This window comes from Salvelinus alpinus, chromosome 9 (genome assembly GCF_045679555.1).
Source record: "Salvelinus alpinus chromosome 9, SLU_Salpinus.1, whole genome shotgun sequence".
Classification (NCBI taxonomy): domain Eukaryota; kingdom Metazoa; phylum Chordata; class Actinopteri; order Salmoniformes; family Salmonidae; genus Salvelinus; species Salvelinus alpinus.
Window position 1 is genome coordinate 12,372,011 of NC_092094.1, and position 20,175 is coordinate 12,392,185.

The window sequence follows — 20,175 nt, forward strand, 5'->3', positions numbered from 1 at the left end:
CCTATATCCCCAGAGAAGCAGCCTCTCTCCCTGATGACAGGTGATAAACATCCCCCTATATCCCCAGAGAAGCAGCCTCTCTCCCTGATGACAGGTGATAAACATCCCCCTATATCCCCAGAGAAGCACCCTCTCTCCCTGATGACAGGTGATAAACATCCCCCTATATCCCCAGAGAAGCAGCCTCTCTCCCTGATGACAGGTGATAAATACTAACCTCTCTCCCTGATGACAGGTGATAAACATTCCCCTATATCCCCAGAGAAGCAGCCTCTCTCCCTGATGACAGGTGATAAACATCCCCCTATATCCCCAGAGAAGCAGCCTCTCTCCCTGATGACAGGTGATAAACATCCCCCTATATTCTCAGAGAAGCAGCCTCTCTCCCTGATGACAGGTGATAAACATCCCCCTATATCCCCAGAGAAGCACCCTCTCTCCCTGATGACAGGTGATAAATACTAACCTCTCTCCCTGATGACAGGTGATAAACATCCCCCTATATCCCCAGAGAAGCAGCCTCTCTCCCTGATGACAGGTGATAAACATCCCCCTATATCACCAGAGAAGCAGCCTCTCTCCCTGATGACAGGTGATAAACATCCCCTATATCCCCAGAGAAGCAGCCTCTCTCCCTGATGACAGGTGATAAACATCCCCCTATATCCCCAGAGAAGCAGCCTCTCTCCCTGATGACAGGTGATAAACATCCCCCTATATCCCCAGAGAAGCACCCTCTCTCCCTGATGACAGGTGATAAACATCCCCCTATATCCCCAGAGAAGCACCCTCTCTCCCTGATGACAGGTGATAAACATCCCCCTATATCCCCAGAGAAGCAGCCTCTCTCCCTGATGACAGGTGATAAACATCCCCCTATATCCCCAGAGAAGCACCCTCTCTCCCTGATGACAGGTGATAAACATCCCCTATATCCCCAGAGAAGCAGCCTCTCTCCCTGATGACAGGTGATAAACATCCCCTATATCCCCAGAGAAGCACCCTCTCTCCCTGATGACAGGTGATAAACATCCCCCTATATCCCCAGAGAAGCAACCTCTCTCCCTGATGACAAGTGATAAATATCCCTATATCCCAGAGAAGCAGCCTCTCTCCCTGATGACAGGTGATAAACATCCCCCTATATCCCCAGAGAAGCACCCTCTCTCCCTGATGACAAGTGATAAATACTAACCTCTCTCCCTGATGACAGGTGATAAACATCCCCCTATATCCCCAGAGAAGCAGCCTCTCTCCCTGATGACAGTTGATAAACATCCCCCTATATCCCCAGAGAAGCAGCCTCTCTCCCTGATGACAGGTGATAAACATCCCCCTATATCCCCAGAGAAGCAACCTCTGTCCCTGATGACAGGTGATAAACATCCCTCTATATCCCCAGAGAAGCAGCCTCTCTCCCTGATGACAGGTGATAAACATCCCCCTATATCCCCAGAGAAGCAGCCTCTCTCCCTGATGACAGGTGATAAACATCCCCTCTCTCCCTGATGACAGGTGATAAACATTCCCCTATATCCCCAGAGAAGCACCGTCTCTCCCTGATGACAGGTGATAAACCCTACATCCCCAAGGCCATCCACATCTCCAGCATTGAACCATTACATTGAGGGGTTTACTAACAGCCTGCAAGGTCATTGGAGGTGGTCTGCTCTGGTGGGGATGACTGAGCAGAGCAGAACACCAAACACACAAGAATAAACTGTTGATTCCCGCGAGGGACTGCTTTTATTTTATTTTCTTAACAAGACTAAGGATAGGCTGGATTTCCAGGGAACACTTTCGGTCATTCCATCATTATAGTTGACAGCAACTCACTGCAGCGCTATATAATAGTTCATATGAAGTACTGTACACGCATGGTTAGTTAGATTAAATCAAATTAAGATCAAATCCTATTCTGAGGAATGATCACCAAATAGATTGTGAAGTGTGACCACTTTCCATGACTAATATAACAACGCAATAACAACTTAGAATTCAAAGGGACAATCCCCTGGGACCATGTCTATCTCATCTATACAGCATTATGAAAAGTGGTAGGATGATATTTGTTTAGCTACCACCCTTGTGCTCTCTTCTAGTTCCTGTTTTGTTATTATCCCTTTTTGTTGTTACATCACGGCCATGCTGCTCTGACAGTTGATTTTAAAAACACAAGCTGTCCATGGATTATCAGCACCTAATGAGTCCATGAACACTGTGTCAGCGTGCTGCATGAACACATGATCATTAACTACTCTCCTTTCTGTCTCATACTAAATTACTTCAACCGATCCCTGTTGAAGTGACACTGAAGAACACTGACAGTGATGGAATCTTGGATGAGTATATTAAACATTCCCACAGCACACAGAGCAAGGCCTGAGTCTGTTTATCATTTTGCAAACACAACCTGTGGTGGTCAAGTGTTAGACAATGAAGTAAAGAAATAAATAATTCAGGTGAGATGGTGCTGTACTAAAAAACAAGAGAAATCCACAGCAAGAATAATATACATTTAGCAGAGGCTCTTATGCAGAGCGACTAGGGTTAATTGCCTTGCTCAACGGTCTTAACAGCTAGGCTACATGTTAGCTAATACGTGTTCAAGAGGAAATCTAATCCATAGTGGCTACTGCTTGGGTTACCCCTGGAATTAAACTGATAAGCTTTGTTATGTTTTGTGAAACAATGGTGAAACTGAGATTTCAGGCTATGCTTGAGTATGAACTCAATCACCTTACAACCAAAAAGACAGATGAATCGAACTGGACTGGAAGTGACTCTAAACACAACTCTGAGGACAATACCATATCTAAGGGGAGTAGACAGAGCTTCAGCCATAAGACGAGGTATAGCCCAAAACCTTCATCTCGTTCCACACAGTAGCTTAGTTGTCCTTATTTCAGCAATAACAGAACGCCAATTTTTCATTAGGTCAGTGCACCTTCTGGAGCTTATCCACTTTTATAACTAATTTAGCAGAAGTTCAGTTGATTTGGAGGCTCAGACAACTATGCCATGATGTGCTGTCCTAATGATTTTCTGGGTCAAACAAAACTCCCTCGATGCTGAATGGAGAAAAAAAACAAAACTTGTCAGGACCACATTCATATATGTATTCAGACAGATCTCCTCCCATCCGATGACGTGGATGTCGATTATGGCAGCCCCACGTACCTCTCTGTTTCAGAGAGGTTGGGTTAAATGCGGAAGACACATTTCAGTTGAATGCATTCAGTTGTACAACTGACGAGGTATCCCCCTTTCCCTTTATCCTTTCCATCCAGTTTTAAACAGATCATCACAAATCCTTCATTAGCATTCTCTTCACATTGAAAATTATTATTCCACAGCTCAAGTCCAGGAAGGAACGTGCGATTCCTCACAACCGTATCGGAGAAGAAGATCCAAGGTCCCGCCCCTAACACCCTCTTCTCCAATGCCTTTTGACGAGGAGGCAAGGAGAAGAAGATCCAAGGTCCCGCCCCTAACACCCTCTTCTCCAATGCCTTTTGACGAGGAGGCAAGGAGAAGAAGATCCAAGGTCCTGTCCCTAACACCCTCTTCTCCAATGCCTTTTGACGAGGAGAAGAAGATCCAAGGTCCCTCCCCTAACACCCTCTTCTCCAATGCCTTTTGACGAAGAGAAGAAGATCCGAGGTCCTGCCCCTAACACCCTCTTCTCCAATGCCTTTTGACGAGGAGGCAAGGAGAAGAAGATCCAAGGTCCTGTCCCTAACACCCTCTTCTCCAATGCCTTTTGACGAGGAGAAGAAGATCCAAGGTCCCTCCCCTAACACCCTCTTCTCCAATGCCTTTTGACGAAGAGAAGAAGATCCAAGGTCCCGCCCCTAACACCCCCTTCTCCAATGCCTTTTAACGAGGAGGCAAGGAGAAGAAGATCCGAGGTCCTGCCCCTAACACCCCCTTCTCCAATGCCTTTTGACGAGGAGGCGAGGAGAAGAAGATCCAAGGTCCCGTCCCTAACACCCTCTTCTCCAATGCCTTTTGACGAGGAGGCAAGGAGAAGAAGATCCAAGGTCCCGTCCCTAACACCCTCTTCTCCAATGCCTTTTGACGAGGAGGCAAGGAGAAGAAGATCCAAGGTCCCGTCCCTAACACCCTCTTCTCCAATGCCTTTTGACGAGGAGAAGAAGATCCAAGGTCCCTCCCCTAACACCCTCTTCTCCAATGCCTTTTGACGAGGAGAAGAAGATCCGAGGTCCCTCCCCTAACACCCTCTTCTCCAATGCCTTTTGACGAGGAGGCAAGGAGAAGAAGATCCAAGGTCCCTCCCCTAACACCCTCTTCTCCAATGCCTTTTGACGAGGAGGCAAGGAGAAGAAGATCCAAGGTCCCGCCCCTAACACCCCCTTCTCCAATGCCTTTTGACGAGGAGGCAAGGAGAAGAAGATCCAAGGTCCCGCCCCTAACACCCTCTTCTCCAATGCCTTTTGACGAGGAGGCGAGGAGAAGAAGATGCAAACAATAGAGGAAACATGAATTGAGAAAGAGCCTCTGTTGCCTTACCTCGATGAGGAAGTCTCCGTTGCGAAGCCCCGCCCGCCATGCAACCCCGCCCTCGTCCACAGACTCCAGGTACTGCAGGGCGGGGAAGGCGGGTGTAGGGGTGAACTCCTCGATGGGCGTGTCCGCTGGAGGGGTGGGTGAGCAGGTGCAGACAACGGCCCAGGTAAAGACAGAGACAGAGAAAGGGTGAGAAAGGCAAGGTAGCAACATCACTGTCTGGGACAGTATCATTATTACACATATGTTATGAAGTTAATTCAACAACACATCACCCATGAACTTCAACACAGCAGTGTGATGTACAATAGACACCTTTGAATGTTAACGTTCAAAATTGACAGCCTCAGGGAAATGGCGAACATATTCTACTGGACCACATATAATGAAGATGTTGCCAACTGTGTTGCATACACATGTACATGTAAATACAGTGCATTCGGAAAGTATTCAAACCCCTTGACTTTTCCACATTTTGTTACGTTACAGCCTTATTCTATAAATATCACATTTACATTAGCATTCAGATGCTTTACGCAGTACTTTGTTGAAGCACCTTTGGCAGCAATTACAGCCTTGAGTTTTATTGGGTATGATGCTACAAGCTTGGCACACCTGCATTTGAGGAGTTTCTCCCATTATTCTCTGCGGATCCTCTCAAGCTCTGTCAGGTTGGATGGGGAGCGTCACTGCACAGCTATATTTAGGTCTCTTCAGAGATGTTCGATCGGGTTCATGTCCAGGCTCTGGCTGGGCCACTTAAGGACATTCAGAGACTTGTCCCGAAGCCACTCGTGCGTTGTCTTGGCTGTGTGCTTAGGGTCGTTGTCCTGTTGGAAGGTGAACCTTCGGCCCAGTCATAAAGGCCTGATTGGTGGAATGCTGCAGAGATGGGAAAATCTTCCAGAAGGACAACCATCTCCACAGAGGACATCTGGAGCTCTGTCAGAGTGACCAACGGGTTCTTGGTCACCTCCCTGACCAAGGTCCTTCTCCCCCGATTACTCAGTTTGGCCGGGCAGCCAGATCTAGGAACAGTCTTGGTGGTTCAAAACTTCTTCCATTTAAGAATGATGGTGGCCTCTGTGTTTTTGGGGACCTTCAGTGTTGCAAAAAAAAGTGGTATGGAAACAGGTTGCACTTCAGCTCAATTTCGAGTCTCATAGCAAAGGGTCTACTGTAAATACTTATGTAAATAAGGTATTCCAGGTTTTTTATCTTTATTACATTTGCTAAAATGTAAAAAAAAAAATAAAAAAACTGTTTTCGCTTTGTCATTATGGGGTATTGTGTGTAGATTGAATAAGGCATAACATAATGAAGAACAAGTCAAAGGGTCTGAATACTTTCCGAATGCACTGTACATGCAGGAACAGAATTACAACAATGCTACGGTACCATTTGTATTTGGATGGATCATCATATGCAATGTAATAATCAGGACACTAAAAAAGCATGCATGTAGGAAAACAGAGGCCTAATCATGCTGGCTGGACAGAGACGGTGGCCAGGTGCTGGGGAAGGTGCTGGGCTGGGGCAGGTGCTGGGGAAGGTGCTGGGGTGGGGCAGGTGCTGGGGAAGGTGCTGGGCTGGGGCAGGTGCTGGGGAAGGTGCTGGGCTGGGGCAGGTGCTGGGGAAGGTGCTGGGCTGGGGCAGGTGCTGGGGAAGGTGCTGGGCTGGGGCAGGTGCTGGGGAAAGTGCTGGGCTGGGGCAGGTGCTGGGGAAAGTGCTGGGCTGGGGCAGGTGCTGGGGAAGGTGCTGGGCTGGAGCAGGTGCTGGGTAAGGTACTGGGACAGGTGTTGGGTCTGGGGCTGGTAGTGGGTCTGGGGCTGGTAGTGGGTCTGGGGCTGGTAGTGGGTCTGGGGCTGGTAGTGGGGCTGGGATGGGACAGGTGTTGGGGCTACAGAGAGATGCATCACTAACCCCTCCACTCTGGACCAAATAAACTCCCTGCATTGTATGGTTCATTAGTGTGTGTGTGTGTGTGTGTGTGTGTGTGTGTGTGTGTGTGTGTGTGTGTGTGTGTGTGTGTGTGTGTGTGTGTGTGTGTGTGTGTGTGTGTGTGTGTGTGTGTGTGTGTGGATCTGTCAAGGGGGTGTAAAACTGAACTGGCCATCTCTTCAAGCCAATAAAAGCATACAACTATCAGCAAAAGCCGCATCAAAGTTAACTTTAGATGTTGCAGATTGTTACAGATGTTACATGAATACTGTGTAGCATCTTTCTCCTGCAGAACTGGAGTAACAGCAGCTCAAACAAACCGCTGGTGACAAGTGACACTTGCAATAAATCAGCCATGTGCTTCAAGAAAACTCCACGGGCAGTTGGTAGTCTGCTCATTCAATACAGCTTACATGAATGTACATACAGTAGCTTACATGAATGTACATACAGTAGCTTACATGAATGTACATACAGTAGCTTACATGAATGTACATACAGTAGCTTACATGAATGTACATACAGTAGCTTACATGAATGTACATACAGTAGCTTACATGAATGTACATACAGTAGCTTACATGAATGTACATACAGTAGCTTACATGAATGTACATACAGTAGCTTACATGAATGTATATTCTCTGGAGCAGAGGCACAGGCTCTGGGTATTAGATTTGAATTAACTAGATAAATAATGTTGTTCAGAGTAGCCTCAACATCCGTTTGTGATGGAGAAGCGTTTTAAGTCAACCGAATATTGTTAATTCTAGGCTCAGTCGGTTTATTATAGACTACTATAATAAACTTATTAAGGTCACACAAAACATGACAAGGAGCAGAGCTGACTACAACACAAAACAATCACAGATATGAGATCTGTCGCCAACAGAAAAAAGTCATTTCTATTGAAGTAAGTGGGTGTACAAAGCAGCATGGGGTTGTTAATAAGCAATATGAGCGTGATTCTCATCACTGACGCGCCGGTGGACCGGGGATGCAACATGAACACAACAAGGGAGGAACAGACACTGACTGAGTGAGTGCGTCTCTTGGTCTGTCAGTCTCCTACCTTTCGCCCCTCGCAGCACAAACCCGAATCCCTCATTATCCTTCTTCTGTAGAACTACCGTCTTCTCGTCAATAACACAGTTGCTGTGGAGAAAATTCCGCGCAAAACGACCGTTATTATTACATCCTATCATCCTCATCATAGCCACAGCTGCTCGCCCCGAGTGCTTCATTATGACAGTTCGTCCGTTGCACAACGAATGAATGAACTATAATGAACAGTGCTGCACGCGATGTGACAGCGACACACCGTCACCGTGAACCTCCAAAGAACGAGTCAGGCTCGGAAGAAAACGTTGCAGTTGTTGCACTGGAAAACATAAACTAACGGCAGGAGCCGGCGACAAAGCTAGGTTGTCCATAGCGAGAAACATTTCCACCCAAAGAGGAAAACCACAAGCGGCAAACATGAGAGAGAAAAAACATAGCTTGGGAAGCGAGGTCAGGGAAGGAGGGAGGGATGAGGGCGCCCTATAGGGTGCAACGCTGAGTGGATGAATGAAAGAACGAATGAATGGATGAATGAATATAGGAAATAAGCAGTCATTTAATTCAATTTAATGGGAGTGACCACCCTTAGCCTATCAAAATGTTCGTTCCTCGGCCAGCAGTAAATCCTATAGGCTGTGGCATCTGGATGCTGGATGACAACCGCACCATTCTTATGCTGTGGTGTCATTTCTGAAACATGAAAAAAGTTATATTCCTATAGACAATTTTGCAATAATGTGATTGGATTTGGCCTAATATCAATATCAACTAAACGAAACCATCAGAAAATGGAAGAATACAGTGCCAGTGCCACAAATAAAAGCATAAAATGGTGAAATGTTTTTACTTAAAAGAAATCACTCATATTTTTCAGTAATCATTTGCTGGATTTCAAACCCCCAAAAAAATCACTGGAAAAGAATAGCTTAAGTGAATATTTTATTAAGATGCATGGCATTCTTTCAATTTAGTATGCTTGGATGCAAACAGTAGGTCAGACTAATTTTCATAAACTAGGCTACACAAGTAGACAGCATTCCAGAATTAGTATTGCATTGCAAGCCTTGGTTGGGTTCCAAGGAGGAATTTGAAGGGAGAGCAGCAGAGGTAGTAGCAGCATGATGCTGGTGCTGGTGGTGGGATGTCTGGTTGCCATGGTAACACACTACTTTGAGCTGGTAGTCAGAATGGTGTTAGTCATAGTTTTCCAGGGACAAAGTGGACCTGTAGGTCCTCATAGTGCAACAATGTTTTGGTAGATTCTGGTGAATCGATGGTGGCCTTTGATCTAAACAGGGGGATGAGGTCACTATGATGATAATGATGATCAATTCAAAGTTTATCGGTCGCGTACCGAAGTTATCGCAGGTGCAGTGAAATGCTTGTGTTTCTAGCTCCAACAGTGCAGTGATACCTAGCAGTACAAAACTATTATGATGATAATAAGGATGATGATGGAGATGATGACGATGGTGATGACGACGAGGGTGATGATGACGGTATTGGTGATAAGGAAGATGATGATGATGACGGTGGTAAAGATGACGATGATGGTGATAAGGAGGATGATGCTGATGACAATGGTGACGATGGTGATGGTGACGACGATGGTGATAAGGAAGATGATGGTGGTGATGATGATGATGATGATGATGATGGTGATAAGGATGATAATGCTGATGACAATGGTGATGATGGTGATGGTGATGGTGATAAGGATGATGATGGTGATGATGATGATGGTAATTATGATGGTGACTATTCCTTCCCTCCTGCAGGTCAATGTAGTACCCAGACAGGCATGTTTTACATGTAATACAGGGCTTACAGATCGATCAGGAAACAGAATCAAGTCATGCCTATTCCAATGTTCAAGTACGAACCCAAAAGGCAGCCTGTGGCTAACCCAATGCAGACAGGCTCTGCTCAGCTAATCAGTAGGATTAGTCCCCTTTCTGCTTCATGTATCGCCTGTACATCTAAGTAGGACTACACACTTTTGAAGTGATTATAACGTGAACCTATTGAAGAAATCCAACTGGTCAAGAGGATAAAATGGAAATCCCCCTTATATAGAACAATCCCCAGGTTGATATTTATTGGGATGAATCTTGTCCTGGAGGCAGAGCTAAGTGGTTTTTGCTCGCTGGGCCAGCTACAAAGTCAAAATGTTCTGTCGTAAAAAATTCATGATTTTGTTGTTGTTGCTATTTGGTCTTAATGTAAGGTTAGGCATAAGGTTAGCAGTTTAGGTTTAGTTTAGTTTTAAGGTAAAGGTTAGATTTCAAATCTGATTTTATGACTTTGTGGCTAGGCCAGCTAGTAACCACTCTGCAGAGATCTCGATAAATACCAACCTGCTAGATGTCCCTTGTTCAGCAAACCAGAATCCTGGCAAAGTTTACCCAAAAGCTCTGTCCCTATACTGTAGCCTGGTCCCCAGATCTGTTTGTGTCTTGCTCAGTTGGCTAGACCCAGATCTGCTACACTATGCCGAGTTTGGCAAGACAGCAGGAACAGATCTGGGACCAGGCTAGAGGGACCAGGCTAGAGTCCTTCACCTCTGTCGCCTATGATGCCAGAGCAGATGAGCGGAGCAGCATGCAGCAAGCCTTCACAGCACTGCTACCAGGACTCTGTCTGTGTCTCCATGACAACATGTTCTGCTCTTGTACTGGTTGTACTGGGGGGTGGGTATATGAGCACAGTTGGATGGATCTCTCTCTCTCTCTCCCTCTCTCTCTCTCTCTCTCTCTCTCTCTCTCTCTCTGCTCATGGAGGATCTGTAGAGGCTTAGTATGTGTTTTAAAACCAATAGATTTCATTGGGATGTTCATCAGTAAAACCGTGCAGTGAACGTATGCTTTCTCATGTGGGCAGGTCCCTGAGAAGAAGCCGAGGACATTCCTGGGTAGAGTTTTTGAGTTCAGTGCTGTTTGCGTAACATTCCCAGCAACGACTGCCCAGGAACGAACAAGCAAGGCCCTGCTCAAGCATTTCTTACATCACCATCCATCTGACAGCGAGAGTTTTCACACACACTCTCGCTCAGCCCATCTCCTTTCCTGTGGACACATACACGCACACACACACATGCATTTACACACACACACACACACACACACACACACACACACACACACACACACACACACACACACACACACACACACACACACACACACACACACACACACACACACACACACACACACACACACACAGAGATACACACACACACACACACAACAGATGCACACACACAAATACCCTTGCTAGGTAGAACCTCACCCTCTCAGTACTACTTTTAGTGCTGTAATCAGTGGTGTCACAGCACTACTAATGAATGAGTTGAAATGTATGAATAAACTGAAATATGCATATGAACATCAGGTAAAGGTTATCATGCAATGTCCCATGCATGCTATTCCCAAATGAAAGACAATGCATTACATAAACCATGTGCTAGCTGTGTAAGGTTGAGTTCACAAGTCACGTGAACTCCTCTCTTCGTCATCTGGCAGCATTCTCTGATGAATAGCTTACTGTGCATAGTTGTTTGGTCCATTCTTTTAGATTGAATTAGGCTAGTGATGCAAGTTTATCAGTCTCGACACCGTTCATAAAGATCTATAGTCTGACACCAAACGTGAGGCATATGTAAGCTGTATCTTCTTCACTACCGTTCAAAAGTTTGGGGTCACTTAGAAATGTCCCTGTTTTTTAAAGAAAAGCAAATTTTTTGTCCATTACAATAACATCAAATTGATCAGAAATACAGTGTAGACATTGTTAATGTTGTAAATGACTATTGTAGCTGGAAAGGTGTACAGATGCCCATTATCAGCAACCATCACTCCTGTGTTCCAATCGCACATTGTGTTAGCTTATCCAAGTTTATCATTTTAAAAGGCTAATTGATCATTAGAAAACCCTTTTGCAATTATGTTAGCACAGCTGAAAACCGTTGTCCTGATTAAAGAAGCAATAACACTGGCCTTCTTTAGACTAGTTGAGTATCTGGAGCATCAGCATTTGTGGGTTCGATTAATGGTTAGAAACAAAGCACTTTCTTCTGAAACTCGTCAGTCTATTCTTGTTCTGAGAAATGAAGGCTATTCCATGTGAGAAATTGCCAAGAAACTGAAGATCTCGTACAACGCTGTGTACTACTCCCTTCACAGAACAGAACAAACTGGCTCTAACCAGAATAGAAAGAGTAGTGGGAGGCACCAGTGCAAAACTGAACAAGTACATTAGAGTGTCTGATTTCAAAAACAGACGCCTCACAAGTCCTTAACTGGCAGCTTCATTAAATAGTACCCGCAAAACACCAGTCTCATCGTCAACAGTGAAGAGGCGACTCCGAGATGCTGACCTTCTAAGCAGAGTTGCAAAGAAAAAGCCATATCTCAGACTGGCTAATAAAAATAAAATATTAAGATTGGCAAAAGAACACAGACACTGGATAGAGGAAGATTGGAAAAAAGTGTTATGGACAGACAAATCTAAGTTTAAGGTGTTTCGAATCACAAAGAACATTCGTGCTTGACGTCGTCTGTCAGGCATGGTGGAGGCAATGTGATCGTCTGGGGGTGCTTTGGTGGTGGTAAAGTGGAACATTTGTACAGGATAAAAGGGATCTTGAAGAAGGAAGGCTGTCACTCCATTTTGCAACACCGTGCCATACCCTGTGGACGGTGCTTAATTGGAGCCAATTTCCTCCTACAACAGGACAATGACCCAAAGCACAGCTCCAAACTATGCAATAACTATTTAGGGAAGAAGCAGTCAGCTGGTATTCTGTCTATAATGTAGTGGCCAGCACAGTCACTGGATCTCAACCCTATTGAGCTGTTGTGGGAGCAGCTTGACCGTATGGTACGTAAGAAGTTCCCATCAAGCCAATCCAACATGTGGGAGGTGCTTCAGGAAGCATGGGGTGAAATCTCTTCAGAAAACCTCAACAAACTGACAACTAGAATACCAAAGGTCTGGAAGGCTGTAATTACTGCACATGGAGGATTCTTTGATGAAAGCAAAGTTTGAAGGACGCAATTATTTTTCAATCAAAAATCATTATTTATAACCTTGTCAACGTCTTGACTATATTTCCGTTTCATTTTGCAACTCATTTCATTTATGTTTTCATGGGAAACAAGGACATTTCTAAGTGACCCCAAACTTTTGAACGGTAGTGTATATGTACAAACTGTATCTAAAACGTGTCATATATTATAGCAGATCAGGTCATTTAACACACTGTATAATACTATGATTTCACCATAATTATTTTGAACATCCGCTTGAATAGGCTTTTTTTTTACGGCGGAATGAAAGAAACCAATCCTTACCTTGATGCATCAAAGCTGTCGTAGGACCCCACGGTGTAGTGTCTGAAGAGCTTCCTCCTCTCAGCCCTGTCTGCTCGGGCATCTAAAGACAGAACAATCAGTAAAAAAGTGGGTGACCAATTCATTAAAGGGGTGACCAATTCATTAAAGGGGTGACCGATTCATTAAAGGGATGACCACGGCTGTACCCTAAATGGCACCCTTTTCCCCATATAGTGCACTGCTTTTGACCGCGGTCCTTAGGGTGCCTTTTGGGACGCATAATATCAATAAACCAATAAAAAATAAACAAAGGCCCTTGAAAAACAGCAAACATTTCGCTGTTAAATAGCCATCCAATAACCTTTAGACAATGGCATATTAAATGCATTCATAGGATGTGGAGATGTTGAAGATGTTTTTGAAGACCACAGTGAGCGTTATTCTAGCATTATTCTGTTCTCCATGTTGATGATATGTGCTGATATCTTGACTGCGTGGGACTCAACACTTTCCCCTCCAGCCTACTCACTGGTTGTCATAGTCACTGATTTCTTTTCTAAGCACAGCCTCTTTGATAGCAGGGTGAGTTATATGGCTTATATTACATAGCCATATAATGTATGTAGTAGGTAGATGTGTACTCATACAGGGTAGGTCTACTCTAGTCAAGGGCCCTTCTATTTCTCTGTAAACATACATCAAACACCTCAATTCCTTCTGCTTTTCCATCAAAGTCCACAATTACATTTCATTGACATCTGAGATGTACATTATTTCTTATTAATCACCATGTTTGGTTATCAAATTTTAAGTTCAAATTTGAAGACTTATAGGAAACTGCTAAGCTCTTATGTTCTGAGAAGCTATGGAGTGACAAAGGTGTTACGCACCTTTTCAGCATGGGTGAAAGCACCCAGCCAGACATAGTACTAATGAAACTCCCTGTCAGTGGTGTCTCTCTGGCTATGTCCCAAATTGCACCCTTTATAGTTTATGGTGTACAACTTTTGATCAGGGCCCATACACTATTAAAATAGGAATACTCAAAACACAATCATTGTGTAGTAAAACCATTGAAAAGTAGTACACCTAATCTGAGATCTGGTGTTTGGAGGGTGAATGTAAACCCAATGTAACACAAGGTATTTCTAAACAGAATGGAAACACTTTAAAACACCCAAAGTGGTTCTTTGATCTGAATAATTGTGTTTTTAAGAGAGTGTTGCAGCATCAAAACACACAAATAATGTTTTGGCAAACTGTGTCTCTCATTCAATCAAATGGTTTTAGGATTACCTGGCACTACCTGCAATGCCTCAGGACTACCTGGCATGATGACTCCTTGCTGTCCCCAGTCCACCTGGCCGTGCTGCTGCTCCAGTTTCAACTGTTCTGCCTGCGGCTATGGAACCCTGACCTGTTCACCGGACGTGCTACCTGTCCCAGACCTGCTGTTTTCAACTCTCTAGAGACAGCAGGAGCGGTAGAGATACTCTCAATGATCGGCTATGAAAAGCCAACTGACATTTACTCCTGAGGTGCTGCACACTCGACAACTACTGTGATTATTATTATTTGACCATGCTGGTCATTTATGAACATTTGAACATCTTGGCCATGTTCTGTTATAATCTCCACCTGGCACAGCCAGAAGAGGACTGGCCACCCCTCATAGCCTGGTTCCTCTCTAGGTTTCTTCCTAGGTTTTGGCCTTTCTAGGGAGTTTTTCCTAGCCACCGTGCTTCTACACCTGCATTGCTTGCTGTTTGGGGTTTTAGGCTTGGTTTCTGTACAGCACGTTGATATATCAGCTGATGTAAGAAGGGCTATATAAATACATTTGATTTTATTTTATATTTCAAATTCATTTATAGGATAAATATTGACTGATGACGTTGATTAAATAAAAAACATAAATACCTTATTTAGATAAGTATTGAGACCCTTTGCTTAGAGATTCGAAATTGAGCTCAGGTGCATCCTGTTTCCATTGATCAGTTTTGAGATGTTTCTACAACTTGATTGGAGTCCACCTGTGGTAAATTCAATTGATTGGACATGATTTGGAAAGGCACACACCTGTCTATATAGCGACCCACCGTTGACAGTGCATGTCAGAGCAAAAACCAAGCCATGAGGTTGAAGGAATTATCCGTAGAGCTCCGAGACAGAATTGTGTCGAGGAACAGATCTGGGGAAGGGTACCAAAAAATGTCTACAGCATTGAAGGTCCCCAAGAAAACAGTGGCCTCCATCATTCTTAAATGGAAGAAGGTTGGAACCACCAAGACTGTTCCTAGAGCTGGCCGCCTGGCAAACTGAGCAATCGGGGAGAAGGGCCATGGTCAGGGAGGTGACCAATGACATGATGGTCACTCTGACAGAGCTTCAGAGTTCCTCTGTGGAGATGGGAGAACATTCCAGAAAGACAACCATCTCTGCAGAACTCCACCAATCAGGCCGTTATAGTAGAGCGGCCAGACGGAAGCCACTCCTCAGTAAAAGGCACATGACAGCCCACTTGGAGTTTACCAAAAGGCACCGAAAGACTCTCAAACCATGAGAAACAATATTTTCTGGTCTGAAACCAAGATTGAACTCTTTAGCCTGAATGCCAGGAAACCTGGAGGAAACCTGGCACCATCCCTACGGTGAAGCATGGTGATGGCAGCATCATGATGTGTGGATGTTTTTCAGTGGTAGGGACTGGGTGACTAGTAAGGATCGAGGGAAAGATGAACGGAGCAAAGTACAGAGCGCTCAGGACCTCAGACTGGGGCGAAGGTTCACCTTCCAACAAAACAACTACCCTAAGCAAACAGCCAAGACAACGCAGGAGTGGCTTCGGGACAAGTCTCTGAATCTCTTTTAGTGTGCCAGCAAGAGATCAGCCAAGACCTCAGAAAAAAAATTGTAGACCTCCACAAGCCTGGTTCATCCTCCACGTTCCTCTGTATGAACAATAGTACGCAAGTATAAATACCATGGGACCACGCAACTGTCATACCGCTCAGGAAGGAGATGCGTTCTGTCTCCTAGAAATGAATGTACTTTAGTGCGAAAAGTGCAAATCAATCCCAGAACAACAGCAAAGGACCTTGTGAAGATGCTGGAGGAAACAGGTACAAAAGTATCTATATCCACAGTAAAACGAGTCCTATATCGACATAACCTGAAAGGCCGCTCAGCAAGGAAGAAGCCAGTGCTCCAAAGCCGCCATAAAAAAGCCAGACTACGGTTTGCAACTGCACATGGGGGACAAAGATCATACTTTTTTGGAGAAATGTCCTCTGGTCTGATGAAACAAAAATAGAACTGTTTGGCCATAATGACCATTGTTATGTTTGTAGGAAAAAGGGGGAGGCTTGTAAGCGAAGAACACCATCCCAACCGTGAAGCATGGGGGTGGCAGCATCATGTTGTGGGGGTGCTTTGTTGCAGGAGGGACTGGTGCACTTCACAAAATAGGTGGCATCATGAGGTAGGACAATTATCTGGATATATTGAAGCAACATCTCAAGACATCAGTCAGGAAGTTAAATGCTGGTCGCTAATGGGTCTTCCAAATGGACAATGACCCCAAGCATACTTCCAAAGTTGTGGCAAAATGGCTTAAGGACAACAAAGTCAAGGTATTGGAGTGGCCATCACAAAGCCCTGACCTCAATCCTATAGAAAATGAGTGGGCAGAACGGAAAAAGCGTGTTCGAGCAAGGAGGCCTACAAACCTGACTCCGTTACACCAGCTCTGTCAGGAGGAATGGGTCAACTTATCGTGGGAAGCTTGTGGAAGGCTACCCAAAATGTTTGACCCAAGTTAAACAATTTAAAGGCAATGCTACCAAATACTAATTGAGTGTATGTAAACTTCTGACCCACTGGGAATGTGATGAAAGAAATAAAAGCTTAAATAAATAATTCGCCTGTCACGTCCTGACCATAGTTCTTATGTGTGTTGCATGTTTTAGAGTTGGTCAGGACGTGAGCTGGGTGGGCATTCTATGTTGTGTGTCTAGTTTGTCTGTTTCTGTGTTCAGCCTGATATGGTTCTCAATCAGAGGCAGCTGTCAATCGTTGTCCCTGATTGAGAATCATATATAGGTGGCTTGTTTTGTGTTGGGGATTGTGGGTGGTTGTCTTCTGTCTTTGTGTTCTGCACCAGATAGGACTGTCTCGGTTTTCACATTTGTTATTTTGTATTTTGTATAGTGTTCACGTTATTGTCTCTTCTTTATTAAATCATGTTGAACACTAGCCGCGCTGCATTTTGGTCCTCTCCTTCACCCCAGGAAGAAAGCCGTTACATCGCCCAACTATTATTCTGACATTTCACATTCTTAAAATAAAGTGGTGATCCTAACTGACCTAAAACAGGGAATTATTACTAGGATTAAATGTCAGGAATTTTGAAAAACTGAGTTTAAATGTATTTTGCTAAGGTGTATGTAAACTTCCGACTTCAACTGTATGTAAATGTGATATTTCAATGAGGCATTGTGAGTAGATTAATGAGGGGAAAACATTTTTTTGATCAGTTTTAGAGTAAGGCTGTATCGAAACAAAATGTGGAAAAAGTCAAGGGGTCTGAAGAATGTCTGAATGCACTAAACCGAATAGCCCTAAAAGTCTTGATTGTAAGATAATTTATAATATCACAATTGGACCTGGCAACTGTAGCTTATAATAAGTGCCAAAGTTTACCCTTGGAAAAATATTCATTTCCCAGTGTCTTCTCTAAAATGTGAATCAAAATATTGACTGAAAATCATCAGTCAATATTTATGCTATAAACAAATTTGAAATGTAAAACCATTTCATTGAATGAGAGACACAGTCTGCCAAAACATTATTTATGAGTTTTGATGCTGGAACACTCTCTTAAAAACACAATTATTCAGATCAAGGAACCACTTTTTTTCCATTCTGTTTAGAAATACATTCAGTTATATTGGATTTACATTCAAACACCCTCCAGACACCAGATCTCAGATTAGGTGTACTACTTTTTAGGGTTTTACTACACAATGATTGTGTTTTGAGTATTTCTATTTTAACAGCGTATTGGCCCTGGTCAAAAGTAGCACCAATCTCCCAATACCCTCACAACCTGGTCAAAAGTAGTACCAATCTGTCCCAATAGCCTCACAACCTGGTCAAAAGTGGTACCAATCTGTCCCAATACCCTCACAACCTGGTCAAAAGTAGTACCAATCTCCCAATACCCTCACAACCTGGTCAAAAGTAGTACCAATCTCTCCCAATACCCTCACAACCTGGTCAAACGTAGTTCCAACTTGTCCCAATACCCTCACAACGTGGTCAAAACTAGTATGAACCTGTCCCAATACCCTACCAACCTGGTCAAAAGTAGTATGAACCTGTCCCAATACCCTCACAACCTGGTCAAAAGTAGTACCAATCCATCCCAAAACCCTCACAACCTGGTCAAAAATAGTACCAATCTGTCCCAATACCCTCACAACCTGGTCAAACGTAGTTCCAACGTGTCCCAATACCCTCTCAACGTGGTCAAAACTAGTATGAACCTGTCCCAATACCCTCACAACGTGGTCAAAACTAGTATGAACCTGTCCCAATACCCTCACAACGTGGTCAAAACTAGTATGAACCTGTCCCAATACCCTCACAACGTGGTCAAAACTAGTATGAACCTGTCCCAATACCCTACCAACCTGGTCAAAACTAGTATGAACCTGTCCCAATACCCTCACAACGTGGTCAAAACTAGTACCAATCTGTCCCAATACCCTGCCAACCATGTGTTTCGATACTCTAGTAAAGTTAAGGTTTAATCTCCTTTAAGATGGAGGCACTTGTTTAAGTATTCCAAAGAATTTGTACAGTGTATAGCAGTGTAGGACTCTGGGCAGGCCCTGGCCAAAAGTAGGGCATATAGTGCTATTCAGGACCTGTCAGTAGTGTATGTTCTGTACAGCAACCCAGCGTATCTGTATCTCTCTCTCTCTCTCTCTGTGTGTGTATCTCTCTCTCTCTCTCTGTGTGTGTGTATCTCTCTCTCTGTGTGTGTGTGTATCTCTCTCTCTCTCTGTGTGTGTGTGTATCTCTCTCTCTGTCTGTGTGTGTATCTCTCTCTCTCTCTGTGTGTGTGTGTATCTCTCTCTGTGTGTGTGTCTCTCTCTCTCTCTCTCTCTCTCTCTCTCTCTCTCTCTCTCTCTCTCTCTCTCTCTCTCTGTGTGTATCTCTCTCTCTCTCTCTCTGTGTGTGTATCTCTCTCTCTCTCTGTGTGTGTGTCTCTCTCTCTCTCTCTCTCTCTCTCTCTCTCTCTCTCTCTCTCTCTCTCTCTCTCTCTCTCCTCTCTCTCTCTCTCTCTCTCTCTCTCTCTCTCTCTCTCTCTCTCTGTGTGTGTATCTCTCTCTCTCTCTCTGTGTGTGTGTGTATCTCTCTCTCTCTGTGTGTGTGTCTCTCTCTCTCTCTCTCTCTCTCTCCAGTAAAAGTAGAGTGCAAACACACCTCCCTCCCCTCCTCAACGCACAGACAGCAGAATAAAAAAAGACTACTTGACCAGAGTGTGCACTGCGCTGACAGTTGCTGCTGGTGAATACTAAATCACAACTCCATGGGAGTACTGTAGCTAGCCTAGCTCAGTCAGTGGCTCAGTCAGTGGCTAGCATAGACTAGCTCAGTCAGTGGCTAGCATAGCCTAGCTCAGTCAGTGGCTAGCATAGCCTAGCTCAGTCAGTGGCTAGCCTATCCTAGCCAAGCACAGACAGTGGCTAGCCTATCGTAGCCTAGCACTATCAGTGGCTAGCTTGGTATATCCAAGCTTCAAACTGACTACTGCATGTCAAATGGATAGTGACACGGCTAGGCTAATACTACTATGTGGATCGAATGCAAAACTAGCACAATAGGATAGATTCAACCATTAATAAATTCAACCACTGTACTGAACTGTACTGCATGTGTTAAGTCTGATCAGATGTCTGCAACCCTTGCAATACTTCCCCTGAGGAAGATGAATACATACATAGTGAGGAAGGTGTATACATACATAGTGAGGAAAATGAATATATACTGTACATAGTGATGTACATGAATACATACACAGGCAATAGGCTATACAGTACAGGTTATGGAAAACATAACATTATAATTGACCGTTACGGATTCTTCCACCCCCTTTATATAAGTAACTACACTCAACCTGAAAATAAAATTTACACAATCCACTGTCCGCGTAAATAAACCCACACACACGTCCAACTTAAACACTGATAATAACAAACAGAAATCCATATGTTCCTCTGTTTTCCAGGTGAAACAC

The 20,175-nt window shown here is 44.2% G+C and overlaps 1 protein-coding gene across 1 annotated transcript in view; it reads right to left on the minus strand.

Annotated features, from left to right (window-relative positions):
- Window positions 1-20,175, minus strand: part of LOC139584323 (SH3 and multiple ankyrin repeat domains protein 2-like) — a 190,660-nt gene that overhangs the window by 44,877 nt on the left and 125,608 nt on the right. The window contains exons 15-17 of the mRNA XM_071416020.1: window positions 12,888-12,969; window positions 7,544-7,626; window positions 4,534-4,658 (exon numbers count right to left, since the gene is read on the minus strand). Of these exons, the coding sequence (XP_071272121.1) occupies window positions 4,534-4,658; window positions 7,544-7,626; window positions 12,888-12,969 (290 nt within the window). The remainder of the gene's footprint in view (window positions 1-4,533; window positions 4,659-7,543; window positions 7,627-12,887; window positions 12,970-20,175) is intronic.